At 40.8% G+C, this 24664-nt stretch overlaps 1 protein-coding gene and 30 non-coding genes across 32 annotated transcripts; 2 read left to right on the top strand and 29 right to left on the bottom strand.

Annotated features, from left to right (window-relative positions):
* Positions 1-33: 33 nt before the first annotated feature.
* trnaq-uug (transfer RNA glutamine (anticodon UUG)) lies at positions 34-105 on the bottom strand. Its single transcript has one exon. It is a non-coding gene; the product is annotated as a tRNA-Gln (tRNA).
* A 524-nt stretch (positions 106-629) lies between these two features.
* Positions 630-701, bottom strand: trnaq-cug (transfer RNA glutamine (anticodon CUG)). The gene has a single exon. It is a non-coding gene; the product is annotated as a tRNA-Gln (tRNA).
* A 115-nt stretch (positions 702-816) lies between these two features.
* On the bottom strand, positions 817-888 carry trnaq-uug (transfer RNA glutamine (anticodon UUG)). Its single transcript has one exon. It is a non-coding gene; the product is annotated as a tRNA-Gln (tRNA).
* Positions 889-1413: 525 nt separating this feature from the next.
* trnaq-cug (transfer RNA glutamine (anticodon CUG)) lies at positions 1414-1485 on the bottom strand. Its single transcript has one exon. It is a non-coding gene; the product is annotated as a tRNA-Gln (tRNA).
* A 115-nt stretch (positions 1486-1600) lies between these two features.
* On the bottom strand, positions 1601-1672 carry trnaq-uug (transfer RNA glutamine (anticodon UUG)). The gene has a single exon. It is a non-coding gene; the product is annotated as a tRNA-Gln (tRNA).
* Positions 1673-2196: 524 nt separating this feature from the next.
* trnaq-cug (transfer RNA glutamine (anticodon CUG)) lies at positions 2197-2268 on the bottom strand. The gene has a single exon. It is a non-coding gene; the product is annotated as a tRNA-Gln (tRNA).
* A 115-nt stretch (positions 2269-2383) lies between these two features.
* trnaq-uug (transfer RNA glutamine (anticodon UUG)) lies at positions 2384-2455 on the bottom strand. The gene has a single exon. It is a non-coding gene; the product is annotated as a tRNA-Gln (tRNA).
* Positions 2456-2978: 523 nt separating this feature from the next.
* trnaq-cug (transfer RNA glutamine (anticodon CUG)) lies at positions 2979-3050 on the bottom strand. Its single transcript has one exon. It is a non-coding gene; the product is annotated as a tRNA-Gln (tRNA).
* A 115-nt stretch (positions 3051-3165) lies between these two features.
* On the bottom strand, positions 3166-3237 carry trnaq-uug (transfer RNA glutamine (anticodon UUG)). Its single transcript has one exon. It is a non-coding gene; the product is annotated as a tRNA-Gln (tRNA).
* Positions 3238-3760: 523 nt separating this feature from the next.
* Positions 3761-3832, bottom strand: trnaq-cug (transfer RNA glutamine (anticodon CUG)). The gene has a single exon. It is a non-coding gene; the product is annotated as a tRNA-Gln (tRNA).
* A 115-nt stretch (positions 3833-3947) lies between these two features.
* On the bottom strand, positions 3948-4019 carry trnaq-uug (transfer RNA glutamine (anticodon UUG)). The gene has a single exon. It is a non-coding gene; the product is annotated as a tRNA-Gln (tRNA).
* Positions 4020-4544: 525 nt separating this feature from the next.
* trnaq-cug (transfer RNA glutamine (anticodon CUG)) lies at positions 4545-4616 on the bottom strand. The gene has a single exon. It is a non-coding gene; the product is annotated as a tRNA-Gln (tRNA).
* Positions 4617-4731: 115 nt separating this feature from the next.
* trnaq-uug (transfer RNA glutamine (anticodon UUG)) lies at positions 4732-4803 on the bottom strand. The gene has a single exon. It is a non-coding gene; the product is annotated as a tRNA-Gln (tRNA).
* Positions 4804-5327: 524 nt separating this feature from the next.
* trnaq-cug (transfer RNA glutamine (anticodon CUG)) lies at positions 5328-5399 on the bottom strand. The gene has a single exon. It is a non-coding gene; the product is annotated as a tRNA-Gln (tRNA).
* A 115-nt stretch (positions 5400-5514) lies between these two features.
* trnaq-uug (transfer RNA glutamine (anticodon UUG)) lies at positions 5515-5586 on the bottom strand. The gene has a single exon. It is a non-coding gene; the product is annotated as a tRNA-Gln (tRNA).
* A 524-nt stretch (positions 5587-6110) lies between these two features.
* Positions 6111-6182, bottom strand: trnaq-cug (transfer RNA glutamine (anticodon CUG)). The gene has a single exon. It is a non-coding gene; the product is annotated as a tRNA-Gln (tRNA).
* A 711-nt stretch (positions 6183-6893) lies between these two features.
* Positions 6894-6965, bottom strand: trnaq-cug (transfer RNA glutamine (anticodon CUG)). Its single transcript has one exon. It is a non-coding gene; the product is annotated as a tRNA-Gln (tRNA).
* Positions 6966-7080: 115 nt separating this feature from the next.
* On the bottom strand, positions 7081-7152 carry trnaq-uug (transfer RNA glutamine (anticodon UUG)). Its single transcript has one exon. It is a non-coding gene; the product is annotated as a tRNA-Gln (tRNA).
* A 524-nt stretch (positions 7153-7676) lies between these two features.
* Positions 7677-7748, bottom strand: trnaq-cug (transfer RNA glutamine (anticodon CUG)). The gene has a single exon. It is a non-coding gene; the product is annotated as a tRNA-Gln (tRNA).
* Positions 7749-8646: 898 nt separating this feature from the next.
* Positions 8647-8718, bottom strand: trnaq-uug (transfer RNA glutamine (anticodon UUG)). Its single transcript has one exon. It is a non-coding gene; the product is annotated as a tRNA-Gln (tRNA).
* A 525-nt stretch (positions 8719-9243) lies between these two features.
* trnaq-cug (transfer RNA glutamine (anticodon CUG)) lies at positions 9244-9315 on the bottom strand. Its single transcript has one exon. It is a non-coding gene; the product is annotated as a tRNA-Gln (tRNA).
* A 115-nt stretch (positions 9316-9430) lies between these two features.
* On the bottom strand, positions 9431-9502 carry trnaq-uug (transfer RNA glutamine (anticodon UUG)). Its single transcript has one exon. It is a non-coding gene; the product is annotated as a tRNA-Gln (tRNA).
* A 524-nt stretch (positions 9503-10026) lies between these two features.
* On the bottom strand, positions 10027-10098 carry trnaq-cug (transfer RNA glutamine (anticodon CUG)). Its single transcript has one exon. It is a non-coding gene; the product is annotated as a tRNA-Gln (tRNA).
* Positions 10099-10996: 898 nt separating this feature from the next.
* On the bottom strand, positions 10997-11068 carry trnaq-uug (transfer RNA glutamine (anticodon UUG)). Its single transcript has one exon. It is a non-coding gene; the product is annotated as a tRNA-Gln (tRNA).
* Positions 11069-11591: 523 nt separating this feature from the next.
* On the bottom strand, positions 11592-11663 carry trnaq-cug (transfer RNA glutamine (anticodon CUG)). The gene has a single exon. It is a non-coding gene; the product is annotated as a tRNA-Gln (tRNA).
* An 899-nt stretch (positions 11664-12562) lies between these two features.
* trnaq-uug (transfer RNA glutamine (anticodon UUG)) lies at positions 12563-12634 on the bottom strand. The gene has a single exon. It is a non-coding gene; the product is annotated as a tRNA-Gln (tRNA).
* Positions 12635-13158: 524 nt separating this feature from the next.
* On the bottom strand, positions 13159-13230 carry trnaq-cug (transfer RNA glutamine (anticodon CUG)). The gene has a single exon. It is a non-coding gene; the product is annotated as a tRNA-Gln (tRNA).
* A 115-nt stretch (positions 13231-13345) lies between these two features.
* trnaq-uug (transfer RNA glutamine (anticodon UUG)) lies at positions 13346-13417 on the bottom strand. The gene has a single exon. It is a non-coding gene; the product is annotated as a tRNA-Gln (tRNA).
* Positions 13418-14002: 585 nt separating this feature from the next.
* Positions 14003-14074, top strand: trnaq-cug (transfer RNA glutamine (anticodon CUG)). Its single transcript has one exon. It is a non-coding gene; the product is annotated as a tRNA-Gln (tRNA).
* A 928-nt stretch (positions 14075-15002) lies between these two features.
* trnaq-cug (transfer RNA glutamine (anticodon CUG)) lies at positions 15003-15074 on the top strand. Its single transcript has one exon. It is a non-coding gene; the product is annotated as a tRNA-Gln (tRNA).
* A 2722-nt stretch (positions 15075-17796) lies between these two features.
* On the bottom strand, positions 17797-24399 carry LOC100286629 (exosome complex component RRP45). 2 transcript variants are annotated; one of them, XM_045723100.1, is made up of 12 exons: positions 24228-24399; positions 23834-23928; positions 23088-23207; positions 22830-22932; positions 22373-22510; positions 22033-22115; positions 20859-20991; positions 20340-20428; positions 20016-20162; positions 19670-19812; positions 19251-19323; positions 17797-18071 (listed from the first exon to the last, which is right to left on the bottom strand). In XM_045723100.1, exons 1-12 carry the CDS (start codon positions 24291-24293, stop codon positions 17996-17998), a joined length of 1266 nt encoding a protein of 421 aa, XP_045579056.1. In that variant the 5' UTR covers positions 24294-24399; the 3' UTR covers positions 17797-17995. The 2 variants fall into 2 exon arrangements, with proteins under 2 accessions (XP_045579056.1, XP_045579057.1); XM_045723101.1 differs by having other exon boundaries at positions 19262-19323; positions 24228-24393.
* Positions 24400-24664: the final 265 nt, after the last annotated feature.

Genomic DNA, 24664 nt, shown 5'->3' with positions numbered 1-24664 from the left:
GGCCACGTGAATAATTCAGCACAAAAGCTAGAAAGGTTCTACCGAGATTTGAACTCGGATCACTGGATTCAAAGTCCAGAGTGCTAACCATTACACCATAGAACCATATTATACATCCATTTGGGAATTGTACAGAAAAAAAATTACGCGTTTTAATTAGCAAATGTGGACTGTCGTTCCTATCACGTGTTGCAAATACTTTCAACAATCGTTGGACAGCTATATTCCAGTTCCACGAGGCAGATTAATTCACATGGTAGGTCCTACCGAGATTTGAACTCAGATTGCAAGATCCAGAGTGATAACCTTTACAGCATAGAATGCTGGTTCAGATTTTACTGTCCTTGGTTCACAGGAAAAACAGAGAAAATATTTTCTGGACAGAAACGGTATCACCTGGGCTACCCTACCATGTAACATCTTGAAAAAAATCTTAATTATTTTCAGTTCATTGGGGGGCAGCAAGTTTTCAATTAATAAATGTACTAGGCATTCATATTAAAAATTTCCTGCAGGCTGGCCATTCATGCGTACCAAAGACTGCTAATCGACTACCACCCACTTGTTTCTTTCACACAAGACTATTTTAAAGTTGACAGGAGAGGAGTATGTCACTGCAGAATGAAGGTAGGTCCTACTGAGATTTGAACTCGAATCGCAGGATTCAGAGTCCTGAGTGATAACCACTACACCATAGAACCCCATATAGAGTAATTACTGAAGTGTTCAGATTTTCCTGTCATTTGTTCACCGGATAAACAGCTACAAATGAGATTATTGGTAGGCCACGTGAATAATTCAGCACAAAAGCTAGAAAGGTTCTACTGAGATTTGAACTCGGATCACTGGATTCAAAGTCCAGAGTGCTAACCATTACAACATAGAACCATATTATACATCCATTTGGGAATTGTACAGAAAAAAAATTACGCGTTTTAATTAGCAAATGTGGACTGTCGTTCCTATCACGTGTTGCAAATACTTTCAACAATCGTTGGACAGCTATATTCCAGTTCCACGAGGCAGATTAATTCACATGGTAGGTCCTACCGAGATTTGAACTCAGATTGCAAGATCCAGAGTGATAACCTTTACAGCATAGAATGCTGGTTCAGATTTTACTGTCCTTGGTTCGACCGGAAAAACAGAGAAAATATTTTCTGGACAGAAACGGTATCACCTGGGCTACCCTACCATGTAACATCTTGAAAAATATCTTAATTATTTTCAGTTCATTGGGGGTCAGCAAGATTTCAATTAATAAATGTACTAGGCATTCATATTAAGAATTTCCTGCAGGCTAGCCATTCGTGCGTACCAAAGACTGCTTATCGACTCCCACCCACTTGTTTCTTTCACACAAGACTATTTAAAAGATGACAGGAGAGCAGTATGTCACTGCAAAAACTAGGTAGGTCCTACCGAGATTTGAACTCGGATCGCAGGATTCAGAGTCCTGAGTGCTAACCATTACACCATAGAACCCCATATAGAGTAATTATTGAAGTGTTCAGATTTTCCTGTCATTTGTTCACTGTATAAACAGCTAGAAATGAGATTATTGGTAGGCCACGTGAATAATTCAGCACAAAAGCTAGAAAGGTTCTACTGAGATTTGAACTCGGATCACTGGATTCAAAGTCCAGAGTGCTAACCATTACAACATAGAACCATATTATACATCCATTTGGGAATTGTACAGAAAAAAAATTACGCGTTTTAATTAGCAAATGTGGACTGTCGTTCCAATCACGTGTTGCAAATACTTTCAACAATCGTTGGACAGCTATATTCCAGTTCCACGAGGCAGATTAATTCACATGGTAGGTCCTACCGAGATTTGTACTCAGATTGCAAGATCCAGAGTGATAACCTTTACAGCATAGAATTCTGGTTCAGATTTTACTGTCCTTGGTTCACCGGAAAAACAGAAAAAATATTTTCTGGACAGAAACGGTATCACCTGGGCTACCCTACCATGTAACATCTTGAAAAAAATCTTAATTATTTTCAGTTCATTGGGGGGCAGCAAGTTTTCAATTAATAAATGTACTAGGCATTCATATTAAGAATTTCCTGCAGGCTAGCCATTCGTGCGTACCAAAGACTGCTTATCGACTCCCACCCACTTGTTTCTTTCACACAAGACTATTTTAAAGTTGACAGGAGAGGAGTATGTCACTGCAAAATCAAGGTAGGTCCTACTGAGATTTGAACTCGGATCGCAGGATTCAGAGTCCTGAGTGATAACCATTACACCATAGAACCCCATATAGAGTAATTACTGAAGTGTTCAGATTTTCCTGTCATTTGTTCACCGGATAAACAGCTAGAAATTAGATTATTGGTAGGCCACGTGAATAATTCAGCACAAAAGCTAGAAAGGTTCTACTGAGATTTGAACTCGGATCACTGGATTCAAAGTCCAGAGTGCTAACCATTACAACATAGAACCATATTATACATCCATTTGGGAATTGTAACAAAAAAAAATTACGCGTTTTAATTAGCAAATGTGGACTGTCGTTCCTATCACGTGTTGCAAATACTTTCAACAATCGTTGGACAGCTATATTCCAGTTCCACGAGGCAGATTAATTCACATGGTAGGTCCTACAGAGATTTGAACTCAGATTGCAAGATCCAGAGTGATAACCTTTACAGCATAGAATGCTGGTTCAGATTTTACTGTCCTTGGTTCACAGGAAAAACAGAGAAAATATTTTCTGGACAGAAACGGTATCACCTGGGCTACCCTACCATGTAACATCTTGAAAAAAATCTTAATTATTTTCAGTTCATTGGGGGCAGCAAGTTTTCAATTAATAAATGTACTAGGCATTCATATTAAAAATTTCCTGCAGGCTAGTCATTCGTGCGTACCAAAGACTGCTTATCCACTCCCACCCACTTGTTTCTTTCACACAAGACTATTTAAAAGATGACAGGAGAGGAGTATGTCACTGCAAAAATGAGGTAGGTCCTACCGAGATTTGAACTCGGATCACAGGATTCAGAGTCCTGAGTGCTAACCATTACACCATAGAACCCCATATAGAGTAATTATTGAAGTGTTCAGATTTTCCTGTCATTTGTTCACTATATAAACAGCTAGAAATGAGAATATTGGTAGACCACGTGAATAATTCAGCACAAAAGCTAGAAAGGTTCTACTGAGATTTGAACTCGGATCACTGGATTCAAAGTCCAGAGTGCTAACCATTACAACATAGAACCATATTATACATCCATTTGGGAATTGTACAGAAAAAAATTACGCGTTTTAATTAGCAAATGTGGACTGTCGTTCCTATCACGTGTTGCAAATACTTTCAACAATCGTTGGACAGCTATATTCCAGTTCCACGAGGCAGATTAATTCACATGGTAGGTCCTACAGAGATTTGAACTCAGATTGCAAGATCCAGAGTGATAACCTTTACAGCATAGAATGCTGGTTCAGATTTTACTGTCCTTGGTTCACCGGAAAAACAGAAAAAATATTTTCTGGACAGAAACGGTATCACCTGGGCTACCCTACCATGTAACATCTTGAAAAAAATCGTAATTATTTTCAGTTCATTGGGGGGCCGCAAGTTTTCAATTAATAAATGTACTAGGCATTCATATTAAGAATTTCCTGCAGGCTAGCCATTCGTGCGTACCAAAGACTGCTTATCGACTCCCACCCACTTGTTTCTTTCACACAAGACTATTTTAAAGTTGACAGGAGAGGAGTATGTCACTGCAAAATCAAGGTAGGTCCTACTGAGATTTGAACTCGGATCGCAGGATTCAGAGTCCTGAGTGATAACCATTACACCATAGAACCCCATATAGAGTAATTACTGAAGTGTTCAGATTTTCCTGTCATTTGTTCACCGGATAAACAGCTAGAAATGAGATTATTGGTAGGCCACGTGAATAATTCAGCACAAAAGCTAGAAAGGTTCTACTGAGATTTGAACTCGGATCACTGGATTCAAAGTCCAGAGTGCTAACCATTACAACATAGAACCATATTATACATCCATTTGGGAATTGTAACGAAAAAAAAATTACGCGTTTTAATTAGCAAATGTGGACTGTCGTTCCTATCACGTGTTGCAAATACTTTCAACAATCGTTGGACAGCTATATTCCAGTTCCACGAGGCAGATTAATTCACATGGTAGGTCCTACAGAGATTTGAACTCAGATTGCAAGATCCAGAGTGATAACCTTTACAGCATAGAATGCTGGTTCAGATTTTACTGTCCTTGGTTCACAGGAAAAACAGAGAAAATATTTTCTGGACAGAAACGGTATCACCTGGGCTACCCTACCATGTAACATCTTGAAAAAAATCTTAATTATTTTCAGTTCATTGGGGGGCAGCAAGTTTTCAATTAATAAATGTACTAGGCATTCATATTAAGAATTTCCTGCAGGCTAGCCATTTGTGCGTACCAAAGACTGCTTATCGACTCCCACCCACTTGTTTCTTTCACACAAGACTATTTTAAAGTTGACAGGAGAGGAGAATGTCACTGCAAAAACAAGGTAGGTCCTACTGAGATTTGAACTCGGATCGCAGGATTCAGAGTCCTGAGTGATAACCATTACACCATAGAACCCCATATAGAGTAATTACTGAAGTGTTCAGATTTTCCTGTCATTTGTTCACCGGATAAACAGCTAGAAATGAGATTATTGGTAGGCCACGTGAATAATTCAGCACAAAAGCTAGAAAGGTTCTACTGAGATTTGAACTCGGATCACTGGATTCAAAGTCCAGAGTGCTAACCATTACAACATAGAACCATATTATACATCCATTTGGGAATTGTAACGAAAAAAAATTACGCGTTTTAATTAGCAAATGTGGACTGTCGTTCCTATCACGTGTTGCAAATACTTTCAACAATCGTTGGACAGCTATATTCCAGTTCCACGAGGCAGATTAATTCACATGGTAGGTCCTACAGAGATTTGAACTCAGATTGCAAGATCCAGAGTGATAACCTTTACAGCATAGAATGCTGGTTCAGATTTTACTGTCCTTGGTTCACAGGAAAAACAGAGAAAATATTTTCTGGACAGAAACGGTATGACCTGGGCTACCCTACCATGTAACATCTTGAAAAAAATCTTAATTATTTTCAGTTCATTGGGGGGCAGCAAGTTTTCAATTAATAAATGTACTAGGCATTCATATTAAGAATTTCCTGCAGGCTAGTCTTTCGTGCGTACCAAAGACTGCTTATCCACTCCCACCCACTTGTTTCTTTCACACAAGACTATTTAAAAGATGACAGGAGAGGAGTATGTCACTGCAAAAACTAGGTAGGTCCTACCGAGATTTGAACTCGGATCGCAGGATTCAGAGTCCTGAGTGCTAACCATTACACCATAGAACCCCATATAGAGTAATTACTGAAGTGTTCAGATTTTCCTGTCATTTGTTCACCGGATAAACAGCTAGAAATGAGATTATTGGTAGGCCACGTGAATAATTCAGCACAAAAGCTAGAAAGGTTCTACTGAGATTTGAACTCGGATCACTGGATTCAAAGTCCAGAGTGCTAACCATTACAACATAGAACCATATTATACATCCATTTGGGAATTGTAACGAAAAAAAATTACGCGTTTTAATTAGCAAATGTGGACTGTCGTTCCTATCACGTGTTGCAAATACTTTCAACAATCGTTGGACAGCTATATTCCAGTTCCACGAGGCAGATTAATTCACATGGTAGGTCCTACAGAGATTTGAACTCAGATTGCAAGATCCAGAGTGATAACCTTTACAGCATAGAATGCTGGTTCAGATTTTACTGTCCTTGGTTCACAGGAAAAACAGAGAAAATATTTTCTGGACAGAAACGGTATGACCTGGGCTACCCTACCATGTAACATCTTGAAAAAAATCTTAATTATTTTCAGTTCATTGGGGGGCAGCAAGTTTTCAATTAATAAATGTACTAGGCATTCATATTAAGAATTTCCTGCAGGCTAGTCTTTCGTGCGTACCAAAGACTGCTTATCCACTCCCACCCACTTGTTTCTTTCACACAAGACTATTTAAAAGATGACAGGAGAGGAGTATGTCACTGCAAAAAATAGGTAGGTCCTACCGAGATTTGAACTCGGATCACAGGATTCAGAGTCCTGAGTGCTAACCATTACACCATAGAACCCCATATAGAGTAATTATTGAAGTGTTCAGATTTTCCTGTCATTTGTTCACTATATAAACAGCTAGAAATGAGAATATTGGTAGACCACGTGAATAATTCAGCACAAAAGCTAGAAAGGTTCTACTGAGATTTGAACTCGGATCACTGGATTCAAAGTCCAGAGTGCTAAGCATTACAACATAGAACCATATTATACATCCATTTGGGAATTGTACAGAAAAAAAATTACGCGTTTTAATTAGCAAATGTGGACTGTCGTTCCTATCACGTGTTGCAAATACTTTCAACAATCGTTGGACAGCTATATTCCAGTTCCACGAGGCAGATTAATTCACATGGTAGGTCCTACAGAGATTTGAACTCAGATTGCAAGATCCAGAGTGATAACCTTTACAGCATAGAATGCTGGTTCAGATTTTACTGTCCTTGGTTCACAGGAAAAACAGAGAAAATATTTTCTGGACAGAAACGGTATCACCTGGGCTACCCTACCATGTAACATCTTGAAAAAAATCGTAATTATTTTCAGTTCATTGGGGGGCAGCAAGTTTTCAATTAATAAATGTACTAGGCATTCATATTAAGAATTTCCTGCAGGCTAGTCATTCGTGCGTACCAAAGACTGCTTATCGACTCCCACCCACTTGTTTCTTTCACACAAGACTATTTTAAAGTTGACAGGAGAGGAGAATGTCACTGCAAAAACAAGGTAGGTCCTACTGAGATTTGAACTCGGATCGCAGGATTCAGAGTCCTGAGTGATAACCATTACACCATAGAACCCCATATAGAGTAATTACTGAAGTGTTCAGATTTTCCTGTCATTTGTTCACCGGATAAACAGCTAGAAATGAGATTATTGGTAGGCCACGTGAATAATTCAGCACAAAAGCTAGAAAGGTTCTACTGAGATTTGAACTCGGATCACTGGATTCAAAGTCCAGAGTGCTAACCATTACAACATAGAACCATATTATACATCCATTTGGGAATTGTAACGAAAAAAAATTACGCGTTTTAATTAGCAAATGTGGACTGTCGTTCCTATCACGTGTTGCAAATACTTTCAACAATCGTTGGACAGCTATATTCCAGTTCCACGAGGCAGATTAATTCACATGGTAGGTCCTACAGAGATTTGAACTCAGATTGCAAGATCCAGAGTGATAACCTTTACAGCATAGAATGCTGGTTCAGATTTTACTGTCCTTGGTTCACAGGAAAAACAGAGAAAATATTTTCTGGACAGAAACGGTATGACCTGGGCTACCCTACCATGTAACATCTTGAAAAAAATCTTAATTATTTTCAGTTCATTGGGGGTCAGCAAGTTTTCAATTAATAAATGTACTAGGCATTCATATTAAGAATTTCCTGCAGGCTAGTCATTCGTGCGTACCAAAGACTGCTTATCGACTCCCACCCACTTGTTTCTTTCACACAAGACTATTTAAAAGATGACAGGAGAGGAGTATGTCACTGCAAAAACTAGGTAGGTCCTACCGAGATTTGAACTCGGATCGCAGGATTCAGAGTCCTGAGTGCTAACCATTACACCATAGAACCCCATATAGAGTAATTATTGAAGTGTTCAGATTTTCCTGTCATTTGTTCACTATATAAACAGCTAGAAATTAGAATATTGGTAGACCACGTGAATAATTCAGCACAAAAGCTAGAAAGGTTCTACTGAGATTTGAACTCGGATCACTGGATTCAAAGTCCAGAGTGCTAAGCATTACAACATAGAACCATATTATACATCCATTTGGGAATTGTACAGAAAAAAAATTACGCGTTTTAATTAGCAAATGTGGACTGTCGTTCCAATCACGTGTTGCAAATACTTTCAACAATCGTTGGACAGCTATATTCCAGTTCCACGAGGCAGATTAATTCACATGGTAGGTCCTACAGAGATTTGAACTCAGATTGCAAGATCCAGAGTGATAACCTTTACAGCATAGAATGCTGGTTCAGATTTTACTGTCCTTGGTTCACAGGAAAAACAGAGAAAATATTTTCTGGACAGAAACGGTATCACCTGGGCTACCCTACCATGTAACATCTTGAAAAAAATCTTAATTATTTTCAGTTCATTGGGGGGCAGCAAGTTTTCAATTAATAAATGTACTAGGCATTCATATTAAGAATTTCCTGCAGGCTAGTCATTCGTGCGTACCAAAGACTGCTTATCGACTCCCACCCACTTGTTTCTTTCACACAAGACTATTTTAAAGTTGACAGGAGAGGAGAATGTCACTGCAAAAACAAGGTAGGTCCTACTGAGATTTGAATTCGGATCGCAGGATTCAGAGTCTTGAGTGATAACCATTACACCATAGAACCCCATATAGAGTAATTACTGAAGTGTTCAGATTTTCCTGTCATTTGTTCACCGGATAAACAGCTAGAAATGAGATTATTGGTAGGCCACGTGAATAATTCAGCACAAAAGCTAGAAAGGTTCTACTGAGATTTGAACTCGGATCACTGGATTCAAAGTCCAGAGTGCTAACCATTACAACATAGAACCATATTATACATCCATTTGGGAATTGTAACGAAAAAAAAATTACGCGTTTTAATTAGCAAATGTGGACTGTCGTTCCTATCACGTGTTGCAAATACTTTCAACAATCGTTGGACAGCTATATTCCAGTTCCACGAGGCAGATTAATTCACATGGTAGGTCCTACAGAGATTTGAACTCAGATTGCAAGATCCAGAGTGATAACCTTTACAGCATAGAATGCTGGTTCAGATTTTACTGTCCTTGGTTCACAGGAAAAACAGAGAAAATATTTTCTGGACAGAAACGGTATCACCTGGGCTACCCTACCATGTAACATCTTGAAAAAAATCTTAATTATTTTCAGTTCATTGGGGGGCAGCAAGTTTTCAATTAATAAATGTACTAGGCATTCATATTAAGAATTTCCTGCAGGCTAGTCTTTCGAGCGTACCAAAGACTGCTTATCCACTCCCACCCACTTGTTTCTTTCACACAAGACTATTTAAAAGATGACAGGAGAGGAGTATGTCACTGCAAAAACTAGGTAGGTCCTACCGAGATTTGAACTCGGATCGCAGGATTCAGAGTCCTGAGTGCTAACCATTACACCATAGAACCCCATATAGAGTAATTACTGAAGTGTTCAGATTTTCCTGTCATTTGTTCACCGGATAAACAGCTAGAAATGAGATTATTGGTAGGCCACGTGAATAATTCAGCACAAAAGCTAGAAAGGTTCTACTGAGATTTGAACTCGGATCACTGGATTCAAAGTCCAGAGTGCTAACCATTACAACATAGAACCATATTATACATCCATTTGGGAATTGTAACGAAAAAAAAATACGCGTTTTAATTAGCAAATGTGGACTGTCGTTCCTATCACGTGTTGCAAATACTTTCAACAATCGTTGGACAGCTATATTCCAGTTCCACGAGGCAGATTAATTCACATGGTAGGTCCTACAGAGATTTGAACTCAGATTGCAAGATCCAGAGTGATAACCTTTACAGCATAGAATGCTGGTTCAGATTTTACTGTCCTTGGTTCACAGGAAAAACAGAGAAAATATTTTCTGGACAGAAACGGTATGACCTGGGCTACCCTACCATGTAACATCTTGAAAAAAATCTTAATTATTTTCAGTTCATTGGAGGGCAGCAAGTTTTCAATTAATAAATGTACTAGGCATTCATATTAAGAATTTCCTGCAGGCTAGTCTTTCGTGCGTACCAAAGACTGCTTATCCACTCCCACCCACTTGTTTCTTTCACACAAGACTATTTAAAAGATGACAGGAGAGGAGTATGTCACTGCAAAAACTAGGTAGGTCCTACCGAGATTTGAACTCGGATCGCAGGATTCAGAGTCCTGAGTGCTAACCATTACACCATAGAACCCCATATAGAGTAATTATTGAAGTGTTCAGATTTTCCTGTCATTTGTTCACTATATAAACAGCTAGAAATGAGAATATTGGTAGACCACGTGAATAATTCAGCACAAAAGCTAGAAAGGTTCTACTGAGATTTGAACTCGGATCACTGGATTCAAAGTCCAGAGTGCTAAGCATTACAACATAGAACCATATTATACATCCATTTGGGAATTGTACAGAAAAAAAATTACGCGTTTTAATTAGCAAATGTGGACTGTCGTTCCAATCACGTGTTGCAAATACTTTCAACAATCGTTGGACAGCTATATTCCAGTTCCACGAGGCAGATTAATTCACATGGTAGGTCCTACAGAGATTTGAACTCAGATTGCAAGATCCAGAGTGATAACCTTTACAGCATAGAATGCTGGTTCAGATTTTACTGTCCTTGGTTCACAGGAAAAACAGAGAAAATATTTTCTGGACAGAAACGGTATCACCTGGGCTACCCTACCATGTAACATCTTGAAAAAAATCTTAATTATTTTCAGTTCATTGGGGGGCAGCAAGTTTTCAATTAATAAATGTACTAGGCATTCATATTAAGAATTTCCTGCAGGCTAGTCATTCGTGCGTACCAAAGACTGCTTATCGACTCCCACCCACTTGTTTCTTTCACACAAGACTATTTTAAAGTTGACAGGAGAGGAGTATGTCACTGCAAAAACAAGGTAGGTCCTACTGAGATTTGAATTCGGATCGCAGGATTCAGAGTCCTGAGTGATAACCATTACACCATAGAACCCCATATAGAGTAATTACTGAAGTGTTCAGATTTTCCTGTCATTTGTTCACCGGATAAACAGCTAGAAATGAGATTATTGGTAGGCCACGTGAATAATTCAGCACAAAAGCTAGAAAGGTTCTACTGAGATTTGAACTCGGATCACTGGATTCAAAGTCCAGAGTGCTAACCATTACAACATAGAACCATATTATACATCCATTTGGGAATTGTAACGAAAAAAAAATACGCGTTTTAATTAGCAAATGTGGACTGTCGTTCCTATCACGTGTTGCAAATACTTTCAACAATCGTTGGACAGCTATATTCCAGTCCACGAGGCAGATTAATTCACATGGTAGGTCCTACAGAGATTTGAACTCAGATTGCAAGATCCAGAGTGATAACCTTTACAGCATAGAATGCTGGTTCAGATTTTACTGTCCTTGGTTCACAGGAAAAACAGAGAAAATATTTTCTGGACAGAAACGGTATGACCTGGGCTACCCTACCATGTAACATCTTGAAAAAAATCTTAATTATTTTCAGTTCATTGGGGGGCAGCAAGTTTTCAATTAATAAATGTACTAGGCATTCATATTAAGAATTTCCTGCAGGCTAGTCTTTCGTGCGTACCAAAGACTGCTTATCCACTCCCACCCACTTGTTTCTTTCACACAAGACTATTTAAAAGATGACAGGAGAGGAGTATGTCACTGCAAAAACTAGGTAGGTCCTACCGAGATTTGAACTCGGATCGCAGGATTCAGAGTCCTGAGTGCTAACCATTACACCATAGAACCCCATATAGAGTAATTATTGAAGTGTTCAGATTTTCCTGTCATTTGTTCACTATATAAACAGCTAGAAATGAGAATATTGGTAGACCACGTGAATAATTCAGCACAAAAGCTAGAAAGGTTCTACTGAGATTTGAACTCGGATCACTGGATTCAAAGTCCAGAGTGCTAAGCATTACAACATAGAACCATATTATACATCCATTTGGGAATTGTACAGAAAAAAAATTACGCCGTTTTAATTAGCAAATGTGGACTGTCGTTCCAATCACGTGTTGCAAATACTTTCAACAATCGTTGGACAGCTATATTCCAGTTCCACGAGGCAGATTAATTCACATGGTAGGTCCTACAGAGATTTGAACTCAGATTGCAAGATCCAGAGTGATAACCTTTACAGCATAGAATGCTGGTTCAGATTTTACTGTCCTTGGTTCACAGGAAAAACAGAGAAAATATTTTCTGGACAGAAACGGTATCACCTGGGCTACCCTACCATGTAACATCTTGAAAAAAATCTTAATTATTTTCAGTTCATTGGGCGGCAGCAAGTTTTCAATTAATAAATGTACTAGGCATTCATATTAAGAATTTCCTGCAGGCTAGTCATTCGTGCGTACCAAAGACTGCTTATCGACTCCCACCCACTTGTTTCTTTCACACAAGACTATTTTAAAGTTGACAGGAGAGGAGAATGTCACTGCAAAAACAAGGTAGGTCCTACTGAGATTTGAATTCGGATCGCAGGATTCAGAGTCCTGAGTGATAACCATTACACCATAGAACCCCATATAGAGTAATTACTGAAGTGTTCAGATTTTCCTGTCATTTGTTCACCGGATAAACAGCTAGAAATGAGATTATTGGTAGGCCACGTGAATAATTCAGCACAAAAGCTAGAAAGGTTCTACTGAGATTTGAACTCGGATCACTGGATTCAAAGTCCAGAGTGCTAACCATTACAACATAGAACCATATTATACATCCATTTGGGAATTGTAACGAAAAAAAATTACGCGTTTTAATTAGCAAATGTGGACTGTCGTTCCTATCACGTGTTGCAAATACTTTCAACAATCGTTGGACAGCTATATTCCAGTTCCACGAGGCAGATTAATTCACATGGTAGGTCCTACAGAGATTTGAACTCAGATTGCAAGATCCAGAGTGATAACCTTTACAGCATAGAATGCTGGTTCAGATTTTACTGTCCTTGGTTCACAGGAAAAACAGAGAAAATATTTTCTGGACAGAAACGGTATGACCTGGGCTACCCTACCATGTAACATCTTGAAAAAAATCTTAATTATTTTCAGTTCATTGGGGGGCAGCAAGTTTTCAATTAATAAATGTACTAGGCATTCATTTTAAGAATTTCCTGCAGGCTAGTCTTTCGTGCGTACCAAAGACTGCTTATCGACTCCCACCCACTTGTTTCTTTCACACAAGGCTATTTTAAAGTTGACAGGAGAGGAGTATGTCACTGCAAAAACAAGGTAGGTCCTACTGAGATTTGAACTCGGATCGCAGGATTCAGAGTCCTGAGTGTTAACCATTACACCATAGAACCCCATATAGAGTAATTGTTGAAGTGTTCAGATTTTCGTGTCATCTGTTCACCGGATAAACAGCTAGAAATTAGAATATTGGTAGGCCACGTGAATAATTCAGCACAAAAGCTAGAAAGGTTCTACCGAGATTTGAACTCGGATCACTGGATTCAAAGTCCAGAGTGCTAACCATTACACCATAGAACCATATTACACATCCTTTTGGGAATTGTACATAAAAAAAATTCTGCGTTTTAATTAGCAAATGTGGACTGTCGTTCCTATCACGTGTTGCAAATACTTTCAACAATCGTTGGACAGCTATATTCCAGTTCCACGAGGCAGATTAATTCACATGGTAGGTCCTACCGAGATTTGAACTCAGATTGCAAGATCCAGAGTGATAACCTTTACAGCATAGAATTCTGGTTCAGATTTTACTGTCCTTGGTTCACCGGAAAAACAGAGAAAATATTTTCCGGACAGAAATAGCTAGAAATTAGATTATTGGTAGGCCACGTAAATAATTCAGCACAAAAGCTAGAAAGGTTCTACCGAGATTTGAACTCGGACTTCGACCAACAGTTTTGGCAATACAGAAATAATTGGTATTTCCGTTGTGGTTGTGATAGTTTGATATATGTATTAGTCACGTTTTTTATGTATTTTCCCTTCAAAACGGACGAGGAACAACCTTTTCACCTCCCAAACTTGTGTTATTTCAATCATCCGTTCGGGAGTTCCACCGAAATTAAGCGCTAAGTAAGCCATTCGTGCTGTTCTGTGAAGTCTGGTTCTATGGTGTAATGGTTAGCACTCAGGACTCTGAATCCTGCGATCCGAGTTCAAATCTCGGTAGGACCTATCTGGTTTTTGCAATTAACCAGCTTCTGCGCAGGGCGAACAGCTTTCATACCCTCCATCTAATGTTAGAAATAACACTAACCCACAAGAAATTCCTTCTATGAAGGTAATATGGTAAAACAATAGTCCTCCTGTTCTCCAAAAAGAGTCAATCAAACATTTCTAAAAGTTTTTCCTAACTACGTTATTTGCGTTGGAAATATGCAAATGCCACACATTACGAAGGCCCGTCAGTTCAGTTGGTTAGAGCGTCGTGCTAATAACGCGAAGGTCGCGGGTTCCATACCCCTACAGGCCAAGACCTATTTTCTCTCGTGTTGTCTATTACCTTTAGAATATTTAATTTAATTGAGGCTTTGCTTTGGATAAATAAACTATGGATATGAAAATTCCAATTTATCGCACAAGGCCGGTTAGCTAATTTGCTAATAAATTGAATGTCGCTTGTTTGATACCCGTCCTAAAGCAAGTGGTCTTTTCTCGACTGTTTCTCTGGTGCGGTCAATAACTGTTATGACACTCTGCTATTGAGTCTTTTCTCACCTTATATAGTGTTATGCACATTTTATAGATTCCGAAAGGTAGGTTAGCTCAGTTGGTTAAAGCGTCGTGCTAATAAGGTCGCGGGTTCCATACCCGTACTAGCCAATATATTTATTTTTTCACTCGAGTTGGGCAATGAGCGTCCTTCAACACGGAATCTCAACTCAAACTCAAGCAAGTAACTTGCATTTTCAAATTCGGCGGGCTTTTCCCCCTCTAAAATAGTGAGGTTGTTGATATCCTCTGGTTTAACACTTCTACATAACTTTTCAATGCCAGTTCCTAGTTCCTTAAGATGAATTCCTTGCGACTGCTGATTTCCAACATGCACAGGGCGCAAACAGTACCATAAATATGTTTCATTTCATTCCACAGAGCCACAACAGGTTCTATGGTGTAATGGTTAGCACTCAGGACTCTGAATCCTGCGATCCGAGTTCAAATCTCGGTAGGACCTGCATGTCTTTTGCGGCTGAATGCACACACTTGTCTTCACTAGGAAGGTTGATTGGGTATCATACAATCTGTTGTGAATGTTACTGTATTCCTAAACAATTAACACGAAATAGTCACACACCATCAAAGTCGTTAGGAACATATTTCCATACATTTTTGTTAAATCTGCCTTTTGTAGTGTGACTCACTCCTAGCTCCTCTGCTATCTGCCATGTCAAATAAAACTCTATATATACACTTTTTTTTTTTTACATAGTCTCCATTTTGTTTACAGTGTAAAAAGGTATTTATAAACTGTATGGTTCAAGCCCTGAATACTGATTGTCTGACAAAACATTTGTTTGGTCTAATTACGTTGGTAACCAGTTTTTAATAGCAATAAGGGGTTTGTGGTATATGGCCATATACTACAGCCCCTCGTGCCTTAAGTAAAAACAGTGACACAAAAGAGTGACATATCCTTTACATCCAACACATTTTTATTGAAGTACATATGCTTCAGGTGGTGCCTTTCTGCCATCCAGGACCTCCATACCAGGCGGTGTCAGAGGAAGGCCCTAAAAATTGTCAGACTACAGCCACCCTAGTCAGACTGTTCTCTCTGCAACTGCACGGCAAGCTGTACCGGAGCGCCAAGTCTGGGTCCATGAGGCTTCTAAACAGCTTCTACCCCCAAGCCATAAGATTACTGAACATCTAATCAAATGGCTACCCAGACTATTTGCATCCCCCCTCTTTACAATGCTGCTACTCTGTTATTATATATGCAGTCACTTTAATAACTCTACCTACATGTACATATTACCTCGACTAACCGGTGCCCCCGCACATTGACTCTGTACCGGTACCCCCTATATATACCCTTGCGATTGTTATTTTACTGCTGCTCTTTAATTATTTGTTTCTTTAATTTCTTTTTATTTAGGTATTTTTCTTAAAACGGCCTTGTTGGTTAAGGGCATATAAGTAAGAATTTCACTGTATTCGGCGCATGTGACATAACATTTGATATACTGTGTATGCTTCAGGAGCTGCCTAATAAACAATACATACAGTGGGGCAAAAAAGTATTTAGTCAGCCACCAATTGTGCAAGTTCTCCCACTTAAAAAGATGAGAGGTACACTTCAACTATGACAGACAAAATGAGAAAAAAATAATCCAGAAAAATCACATTGTAGGATTTTTAATGAATTTATTTGCAAATTATGGTGGAAAATAAGTATTTGGTCAATAACAAAAGTTTCTCAATACTTTGTTATATACCCTTTGTTGGCAATGACACAGGTCAAACATTTTCTGTAAGTCTTCACAAGGTTTTCACACACTGTTGCTGGTATTTTGGCCCATTCCTCCATGCAGATCTCCTCTAGAGCAGTGATGTTTTGGGGCTGTCGTTGGGCAACACGGACTTTCAACTCCCTCCAAAGATTTTCTATGGGGTTGAGATCTGGAGACTGGCTAGGCCACTCCAGGACCTTGAAATGCTTCTTACGAAGCCACTCCTTCATTGCCCGGGCGGTGTGTTTGGGATCATTGTCATGCTGAAAGACCCAGCCACGTTTCATCTTCAATGCCCTTGCTGATGGAAGGAGGTTTTCACTCAAAATTTCACGATACATGGCCCCATTCATTCTTTCCTTTACACGGATCAGTCGTCCTGGTCCCTTTGCAGAAAAACAGCCCCAAAGCATGATGTTTCCACCCCCATGCTTCACAGTAGGTATGGTGTTCTTTGGATGCAACTCAGCATTCTTTGTCCTCCAAACACGACGAGTTGAGTTTTTACCAAAGAGTTATATTTTGGTTTCATCCGACCATATGACATTCTCCCAATCCTCTTCTGGATCATCCAAATGCTCTCTAGCAAACTTCAGACGGGCCTGGACATGTACTGGCTTAAGCAGGGGGGACACGTCTGGCACTGCAGGATTTGAGTCCCTGGCGGCGTAGTGTGTTACTGATGGTAGGCTTTGTTACTTTGGTCCCAGCTCTCTGCAGGTCATTCACTAGGTCCCCCCGTGTGGTTCTGCTAATTTTCACCCCACGGGGTGAGATCTTCCGTGGAGCCCCTGATCGAGGGAGATTATCAGTGGTCTTGTATGTCTTCCATTTCCTAATAATTGCTCCAAAAGTTCATTTCTTCAAACCAAGCTGCTTACCTATTGCAGATTCAGTCTTCCCAGCCTGGTGCAGGTCTACAATTTTGTTTCTGGCGTCCTTTTTATACTGATAACAAGTTCAAACAGGTGCCATTAATACAGGTAACGAGTGGAGGACAGAGGAGCCTCTTAAAGAAGAAGTTACAGGTCTGTGAGAGCCAGAAATCTTGCTTGTTTGTAGGTGACAAAATACTTATTTTCCACCATAATTTGCAAATAAATTCATTAAAAATCCTACAATGTGATTTTCTGGATTTTTTTCCCATTTTGTCTGTCATAGTTGATGTGTACCTATGATGAAAATTACAGGCCTCCCATCTTTTGAAGTGGGAGAACTTGCACAATTGGTGGCTGACTAAATACTTTTTTGCCCCACTGTATACTGTGTATGCTTCAGGTGGTCCCTTATATAAAAAACATTTTTTACTGCAAGGTTCCCCAACTGGCTGAATTTGAATTTGGCCCGCGGGTGGTTTAATTGGGCCCCTCAAATTTTCTGAACAAAAAAAACAAATATTTTTTCATGGTTGGAAACAAAAGGACTGTAAAAACACCAGGAAAACATCTTCCAAGTTATTTTAATTTTGGAAATCTGTTCCCAAGTATTCTCACGCATAATAGAGACAAGTGTTTGTATACAAATGTAAGCATGGTTTGAAATTATTGTTTTAGTCATATTATATATTTTGGGGCTTCCTGTGGTCCATTTCCAGTCTACTAATTATTTGTATTTATGTTCCATCCGCTCAAGAAAAAAAAAATCACTTCCTCCTCTTCTTCTTTTGCTTCTGCTTGGAGGCTACTGCCCCCTGTTGGTTAGAGCTGGAGGCCTTCTCCCTGAGAAACAAAACAAAGTATGGTACATTTCTTCCTCAAAGTAAGCACAACTTCAATTGTAAAAGGGTTATTGTTTTCATGATTAGACTAATGTATAATATACACATGAAATGAGCATCACTATATCTTGTTCTCACTAGATCAGAAGGATGTTTTGTTGTTTTTGGAAAAAACCCAACCTTACATTATAACTTGAATGGTTTGCATTTACAACAGCAATGAGACAATATGCTTGCGGGTGTAACCAAAAACGAAATCCGTCTGAAAGTGAGGTGTCATTTATATGGAACTTGTGTGGTGTGTATTTGGTGTGTAATCTGTATAAAACGCCTAGACCCCTTTCCAGTACACAACACACTGACGTCACGAACAGATGCACACGACTCTTGGCTGAGTAACCAATGTGAAATGGCTAGTTAGTTAGTGGTGGTGCGCGCTAATAAGCGTTTCAATCGGGTGACGTCACTCGCTCTGAGACCTGAAGTAGATTTTCCCCTTGCTCTGCAAGGGCTGCGGATTTTGTGGCGCGATGGGTAATGATGCTTCGTGGGTGTCAGTTGTTGATGTGTGCAGAGGGTCCCTGGTTCAAGCCCAGGTTGGGGTGAGGAGAGGGACGGAAGATATACTGTTACAGCTGCAGTAAGATAATCATCACCACCTGCACCTATTCAACATAGTCTAGACTTGCGCTTTAATTACTTCTAAACAAAATACGTTTTTGGGGTTTTCATATGCTTACAATGATGTTTTGATTCTTGCTTGAACAGTCGCTAAGATTATACTTCGTTGTGATCTTTGCAAAAATATATATTTTGGATGCAGCAGTTGTCAGCTAGAATGCTAACCCTCATTGACATATGCTGTAGCAAAAGCTATCCAAAGAACCATTTTACTGGTTGAAGTGTTTTTTAAGTATAATGCAGTTGATTTGCGATGATGACACAAACTTTATATTAAGCAGGACATACGTACAAGCCGTAAAATCCAATTATAATACACATGTACTGTCAAATGCACTCATAAGCAACATGTAAATAGAGGCATTTTTTGCTGCCGTTCTATAAGAACTCCCTGGTGTTCTGCCACCAACCTGCGCGCATCGCCCTCGTGAGGCAATGTCTGGAGACACAGAAAGGGGCTCTATAGAACCCAGAAGAAAAAATCTAAAGTGTCACTTACTTTGTTGTTACCTGGTTCAAGATGACAACATCCTCCTCCTCGCTGTCACTGTCTGAGATTACCACCATGTCACCTAGGAAACACAATCACACATTCACAATAAGATGAGAAGTACTTTATTGATCGTTAACTTAAAGAACAGAAAAGTACCTTTATGCTCACAAATCAACCCCCCCCCCCCCCCAGAGGGGCTGGAGGCAATGGGTCAGGCGCAGCACAGCGCCCCTGGAGCAATTGATTATAATTTTTTTGCCTGGTTCCAGATCATTTTGTGCTGTCTTGCCATTTTTGTAGCCTGGTTCCAGATCCGTTTGTGCTGTCTTGCCAACTATGACCATAGAAGACAGCACAAACAGATCTGGGACCAGGCTAGTCAGTTTCACTCACCCAAGGAAAACAAAACTTAAGCAAATAGTTACCTCTCCCCTTCTCCTTATGTCCCTCTTCCAACTCCATGGTCTCTTCTTCTTCCTCCTCCTCCTCTTCCTCCAGACCCCAGGAGTTCTCTAGCCCCTCCCCCACCTGACCTGTACCTGGGGCAGTTAACACTGGAGAGGGAACGCTGTCCCACGGTTGGTGAAGGACTAGTCTAGAGTAAACCATGGATCAGTAGCATTGAGATAACAGACAACAAGAGTACAGGCACACCAACTCACTCGCTCACTAACTCACTCGCCCACAAACGATGACCCCCCCTTGGAGAAAATAGAGTCTTCTAGTACAAATTTATTCAGAGTAAATTCAAGACTTTCTTTGAAGGGATACGTTTGGGGTGGGACCTCTGCTCTCTGGACGATCTCATTGGCCTTCTCCTTGACGTCACTCATTTCCACAGGTGACACGTCCGTTTTCAGCGCTGTGATTCGCTCCTGGGGCAATGACTCTGCGAAGCCAAACTTACCCCCAGTCTTTCTGAAATAACCGATATTCAAAAAGAGAACTTTATTGGAATCCAAAAATTAAATAACGCCGAAGTAGCAACAGTACGGAACACCAGAGTCACGGAGGTTTATATAAACGGGTTTCCACTAGGTAGCACAGCCACAAAGTCAAAATGAACGTTAACGAGACCAAGTTGACGTGACCCACCTGGCTTTCTTGTCATTCTCCAAGGCTTTGTTGATTAGCTCTGTGATCTCTGACACTTTGACACTGGCGATCTTACTGCACCTGAGGACCTGTACAAACACAGCATGCTTTAGAGATACAATTCACAGTGAAGTAGCTAGTGTACGCTAGTAACCATCCTGAATATTATCAGCCCCCTGGCCTACCAAAGCCATGGTTATGATATCTAGACAAGTGTTTAGCATGCTGATTTGCGGGCAGAAAGTGTCGTTGTGGACGTGGTTGGCATTCCGGGTCTGCCCGTACAGGGACAAGGTTCCAGAGTTGCATTAGCTCCCCAGTACCCGCCTGGTCTTTGAGCAGCTGACTGTATCTCTACGGCTCCCCAGTACCCGCCTGGTCTTTGAGCAGCTGACTGTATCTCTACGGCTCCCCAGTACCCGCCTGGTCTTTGAGCAGCTCACTGTATCTCTACGGCTCCCCAGGACCCGCCTGGTCTTTGAGCAGCTGACTGTATCTCTACGGCTCCCCAGTACCTGCCTGGTCTTTGAGCAGCATGATGCCTCCACTAGACTGGATGGAGCAGATCTCTCTGTGTTTGTTCATGGCTATCATCAGCAGGCCGTCCATCACACGCTCCTCACGCTCACACGGGTCAACCAACAGGTAGGTCCTGGAGCAGAGGGAGAGGGGTAGGAGAGAGGATATGAGATAGGACATAGAGAGCAGTGGAGAGAAGGAGAACAGGAGAGGAAAGGGATGAGAACAGTGGAGAGAAGGAGAACAGGAGAGGAAAGGGAAGAGAGCAGTGGAGAGAAGGAGAACAGGAGAGGGAAGGGAAGAGAGCAGTGGAGAGAAGGAGAACAGGAGAGGAAAGGGAAGAGAGCAGTGGAGAGAAGGAGAACAGGAGAGGAAAGGGAAGGGAAGGGGAGGGAAGGGAAGAGAGCAGTGGAGAGAAGGAGAACAGGAGAGGGAAGGGAAGGGAAGAGAACAGTGGAGAGAAGGAGAACAGGAGAGGAAAGGGAAGATAACAGTGGAGAGAATGAGAACAGGAGAGGAAAGGGAAGAGAACAGTGGAGAGAAGGAGAACAGGAGAGGAAAGGGAAGAGAACAGTGGAGAGAAGGAGAACAGGAGAGGAAAGGGAAGAGAACAGTGGAGAGAAGGAGAACAGGAGAGGAAAGGGAAGAGAGCAGTGGAGAGAAGGAGAACAGGAGAGGAAAGGGAAGAGAGCAGTGGAGAGAAGGAGAACAGGAGAGGGAAGGGAAGAGAGCAGTGGAGAGAAGGAGAACAGGAGAGGAAAGGGAAGAGAGCAGTGGAGAGAAGGAGAACAGGAGAGGAAAGGGAAGAGAGCAGTGGAGAGAAGGAGAACAGGAGAGGAAAGGGTAGAGAAAAGTGGAGAGAAGGAGAACAGGAGAGGAAAGGGAAGAGAACAGTGGAGAGAAGGAGAACAGGAGAGGAAAGGGAAGAGAACAGTGGAGAGAAGGAGAACAGGAGAGGGAAGGGAAGAGAGCAGTGGAGAGAAGGAGAACAGGAGAGGAAAGGGAAGAGAGCAGTGGAGAGAAGGAGAACAGGAGAGGGAAGGGAAGAGAGCAGTGGAGAGAAGAAGAACAGGAGAGGAAAGGGAAGAGAGGCAGAGAGAGAACTGCAATGGCAGCCATCACTGTCTGATAGTGATATCAAACATACAGTTGATCTTATATAACATGGACCTACCCTTGTTGGAAGAAGGAGAAACTGACACAGATGGGCATGTGGTAGATGCTGAGGGGAATGGGGTCTCTCTCCTCTGTACTGTACTGTGGAACAGACACATGAAGGCTTAAATCATTATTAATTGGGGTTGTGTTCTTTAAGGCATGCAACAGATTACATTTTTAAAACCTTTTGCAACGCGTGACAAAAATTAGTGTGTCTTATTAGACAAATCCAGGTGGTCCCTTCCTGTTTCAGTCAGTTTGGTTCCTAATTAACACTACCCAGGGGTGTAATCAATGTCAAAGATTGTTGCCATGGCATTAGTTGTCGGTAGCGTCGCCCCCACCCCTCTCCTCACCACAGTGACTTCCTCTCCCTGGATTCCCACATCGGGCCGTCTGAAGTGACAGAGGGCCGCGATGGCAGCAATGCTGGCAGCGTCCATCAGGTTACCATCGTGGTTCAGCAAGTGGACGTCCACCCTAATCTGCCACACCTGGAGATACACAGACACACTCTAATTACACAGACATTGATCTGTACCACATCTGGAGAGATAGACAGGTAGATATAGACATTATAGATCTGTAGCAAACCTTGGAAGACCAGTAGATATACACTGAGTGTACAAAACATTAAAAACACCTTCCAAATATTGAGTTCCTGTAAACTGATATAACAATTATCTTCAATGCAGAACATTTCAAATTGGAATTTGGTTTACTTTCTGAATTGACTGGAATTGAAACCCAACTTGGGGACTTTCGTTCACAGCCTTTATGCCAAACTTCAGGTGTGTGTGTGTTTGTGTGTACCTTCTCTCCAGACACCACACACAGAGACTCTGTGTCTATACACTTGGAGTTCCTGAGGCATCTCTCCAACTGTCTGTTCAGCTTCACCAACAGCTCTGACTGCCTAGAGATCGAGAGAGAGAGAGAGAGAGATCAAGACGGGGACGACAACCACGCAGATACAACATTTTATCAGTTATTGTTTTTCAGATGCAATTTACACTAGCCATATTCACATAACCTGCAATGTGTGAAGTAAAAACATAGTAGGACTCTTACCTGCCCATCTCAAATGCTGGTGAAGCCATGGGAGACAGCTCAATGTTGAAGAACATGATTCCTTCATTCGGTCGGTTCTCTTTCGGAGTAATGAGCTCACAGGACACCTGGGCCATGATCCTGGAGGTTAGGAACACACCCTTTTTTTAATTTAACCTTTATTTAAGTAGGCAAGTCAGTTAAGAACAAATTCTTATTTACAATGACGGCCTACCCCGGCCAGATACAGCCTGGATTCAAACCAGGGACTGTAGTGACGCCTCTTGCACTGAGATGCAGTGCCTTTGACCGCTGCGCCACTCAGGAGCCCAAACGTACAAACTTAATGGCAAACCGCCCTAGCCCCTACCACCGTCACCTATGCTGCTTTATAGATCTGAAAGGATGGATGGGTATATGGCAAAACAATTCTGCCAAGCCAATCAGATAGAAAGGTACAGCTAATGCCATACTTGTATCCAGTCCTTTCAGATTTATGCAAACTTAGTGCAAAAGCCTGCCATGTTAGTAGCAAGAAAGCCAACTCCACTAAGAATGGCTACTGCAGTGGTTGTCAACCATTTTCGGTTACTGTACCACCAAGTGCATTTGGCTTTGCCTGGTGCACCCCGTCATCTACATTTTAGCAGTAAGCCTTTGGTCTTCTCAACTATCCGCTTTAGATAGGCCAGTAGCTTTGGTTGAGAGCCACTGCTCAACTGTACTTTCTTTGCCGTTAGGCTGCCTCCAAAGGCAGGAACACTCGCCTCGTCTTCCCCAGGTCAACAAAGCAGCATCCATAATCTGTCCCGAACGAGATCTTGATGCTCCTGTAGTCATAGGTCTGTCTCCCATCCAAGCGCTGCAGGTACAAATTATTGAGTGAGATTATTTATCGTAAATATTTATAGCTAATATAGCAATGATGTATCTATAGATAATTAGCTAGCTAGGTAGCTCAAGTTTACAACAGGTTATGTAGAATGACCCAGAACTCTAACAAACTCTGTAACGTTGGTAGATAGAGATAGACACTGTACAATATTTTAGTTTGGGTTCCCACATCTAAATTGGCGATTTATGCCAGCTAACTAGCATATCTGGCTATCTCAGCTAGCACGTTTCATTCACATGCCAGCATACACAAAATGCATCAGATACCTTTTTTTCTTCAATAGCTTTGAGTAAAAAGTCTCGCTCGCAGTTTGATAACGGTGTATCTCTCATGTTGGCTGTCTATGAATTGTATATTGCTATGCCGGTGTGTTTTTTTGTTAACATGTGTTCACGTTTCAACAATCATCAACAATCATGAACTCCGCTCCGGAAGAGCAACATAGAAGTTATCACAATAAAAGTAATCAAAATTAGGTATATTTGCTCAAATGTATTTCTAAAATCATAATTATTTAAATAAAATAAGAATTAAAATAAGAATAGATTTGGGATGTTTATCCAATAACTTGCATTAATTGTCTTCTTTTGGACAAATCTCTTTCTGCATGGATTTATCTCACAAGATAATGGACACAAGCGAATTATTTCATAACATTTAAATGACAAATATCTAAACTGTTATGCATTGAGGGGGTGTACAT

This window comes from Salmo salar, chromosome ssa08 (assembly GCF_905237065.1).
Source record: "Salmo salar chromosome ssa08, Ssal_v3.1, whole genome shotgun sequence".
NCBI classification, from domain to species: domain Eukaryota; kingdom Metazoa; phylum Chordata; class Actinopteri; order Salmoniformes; family Salmonidae; genus Salmo; species Salmo salar.
Note: the sequence above shows the minus strand (reverse complement) of the source record. Positions and strands in the feature narration are given on the sequence as shown.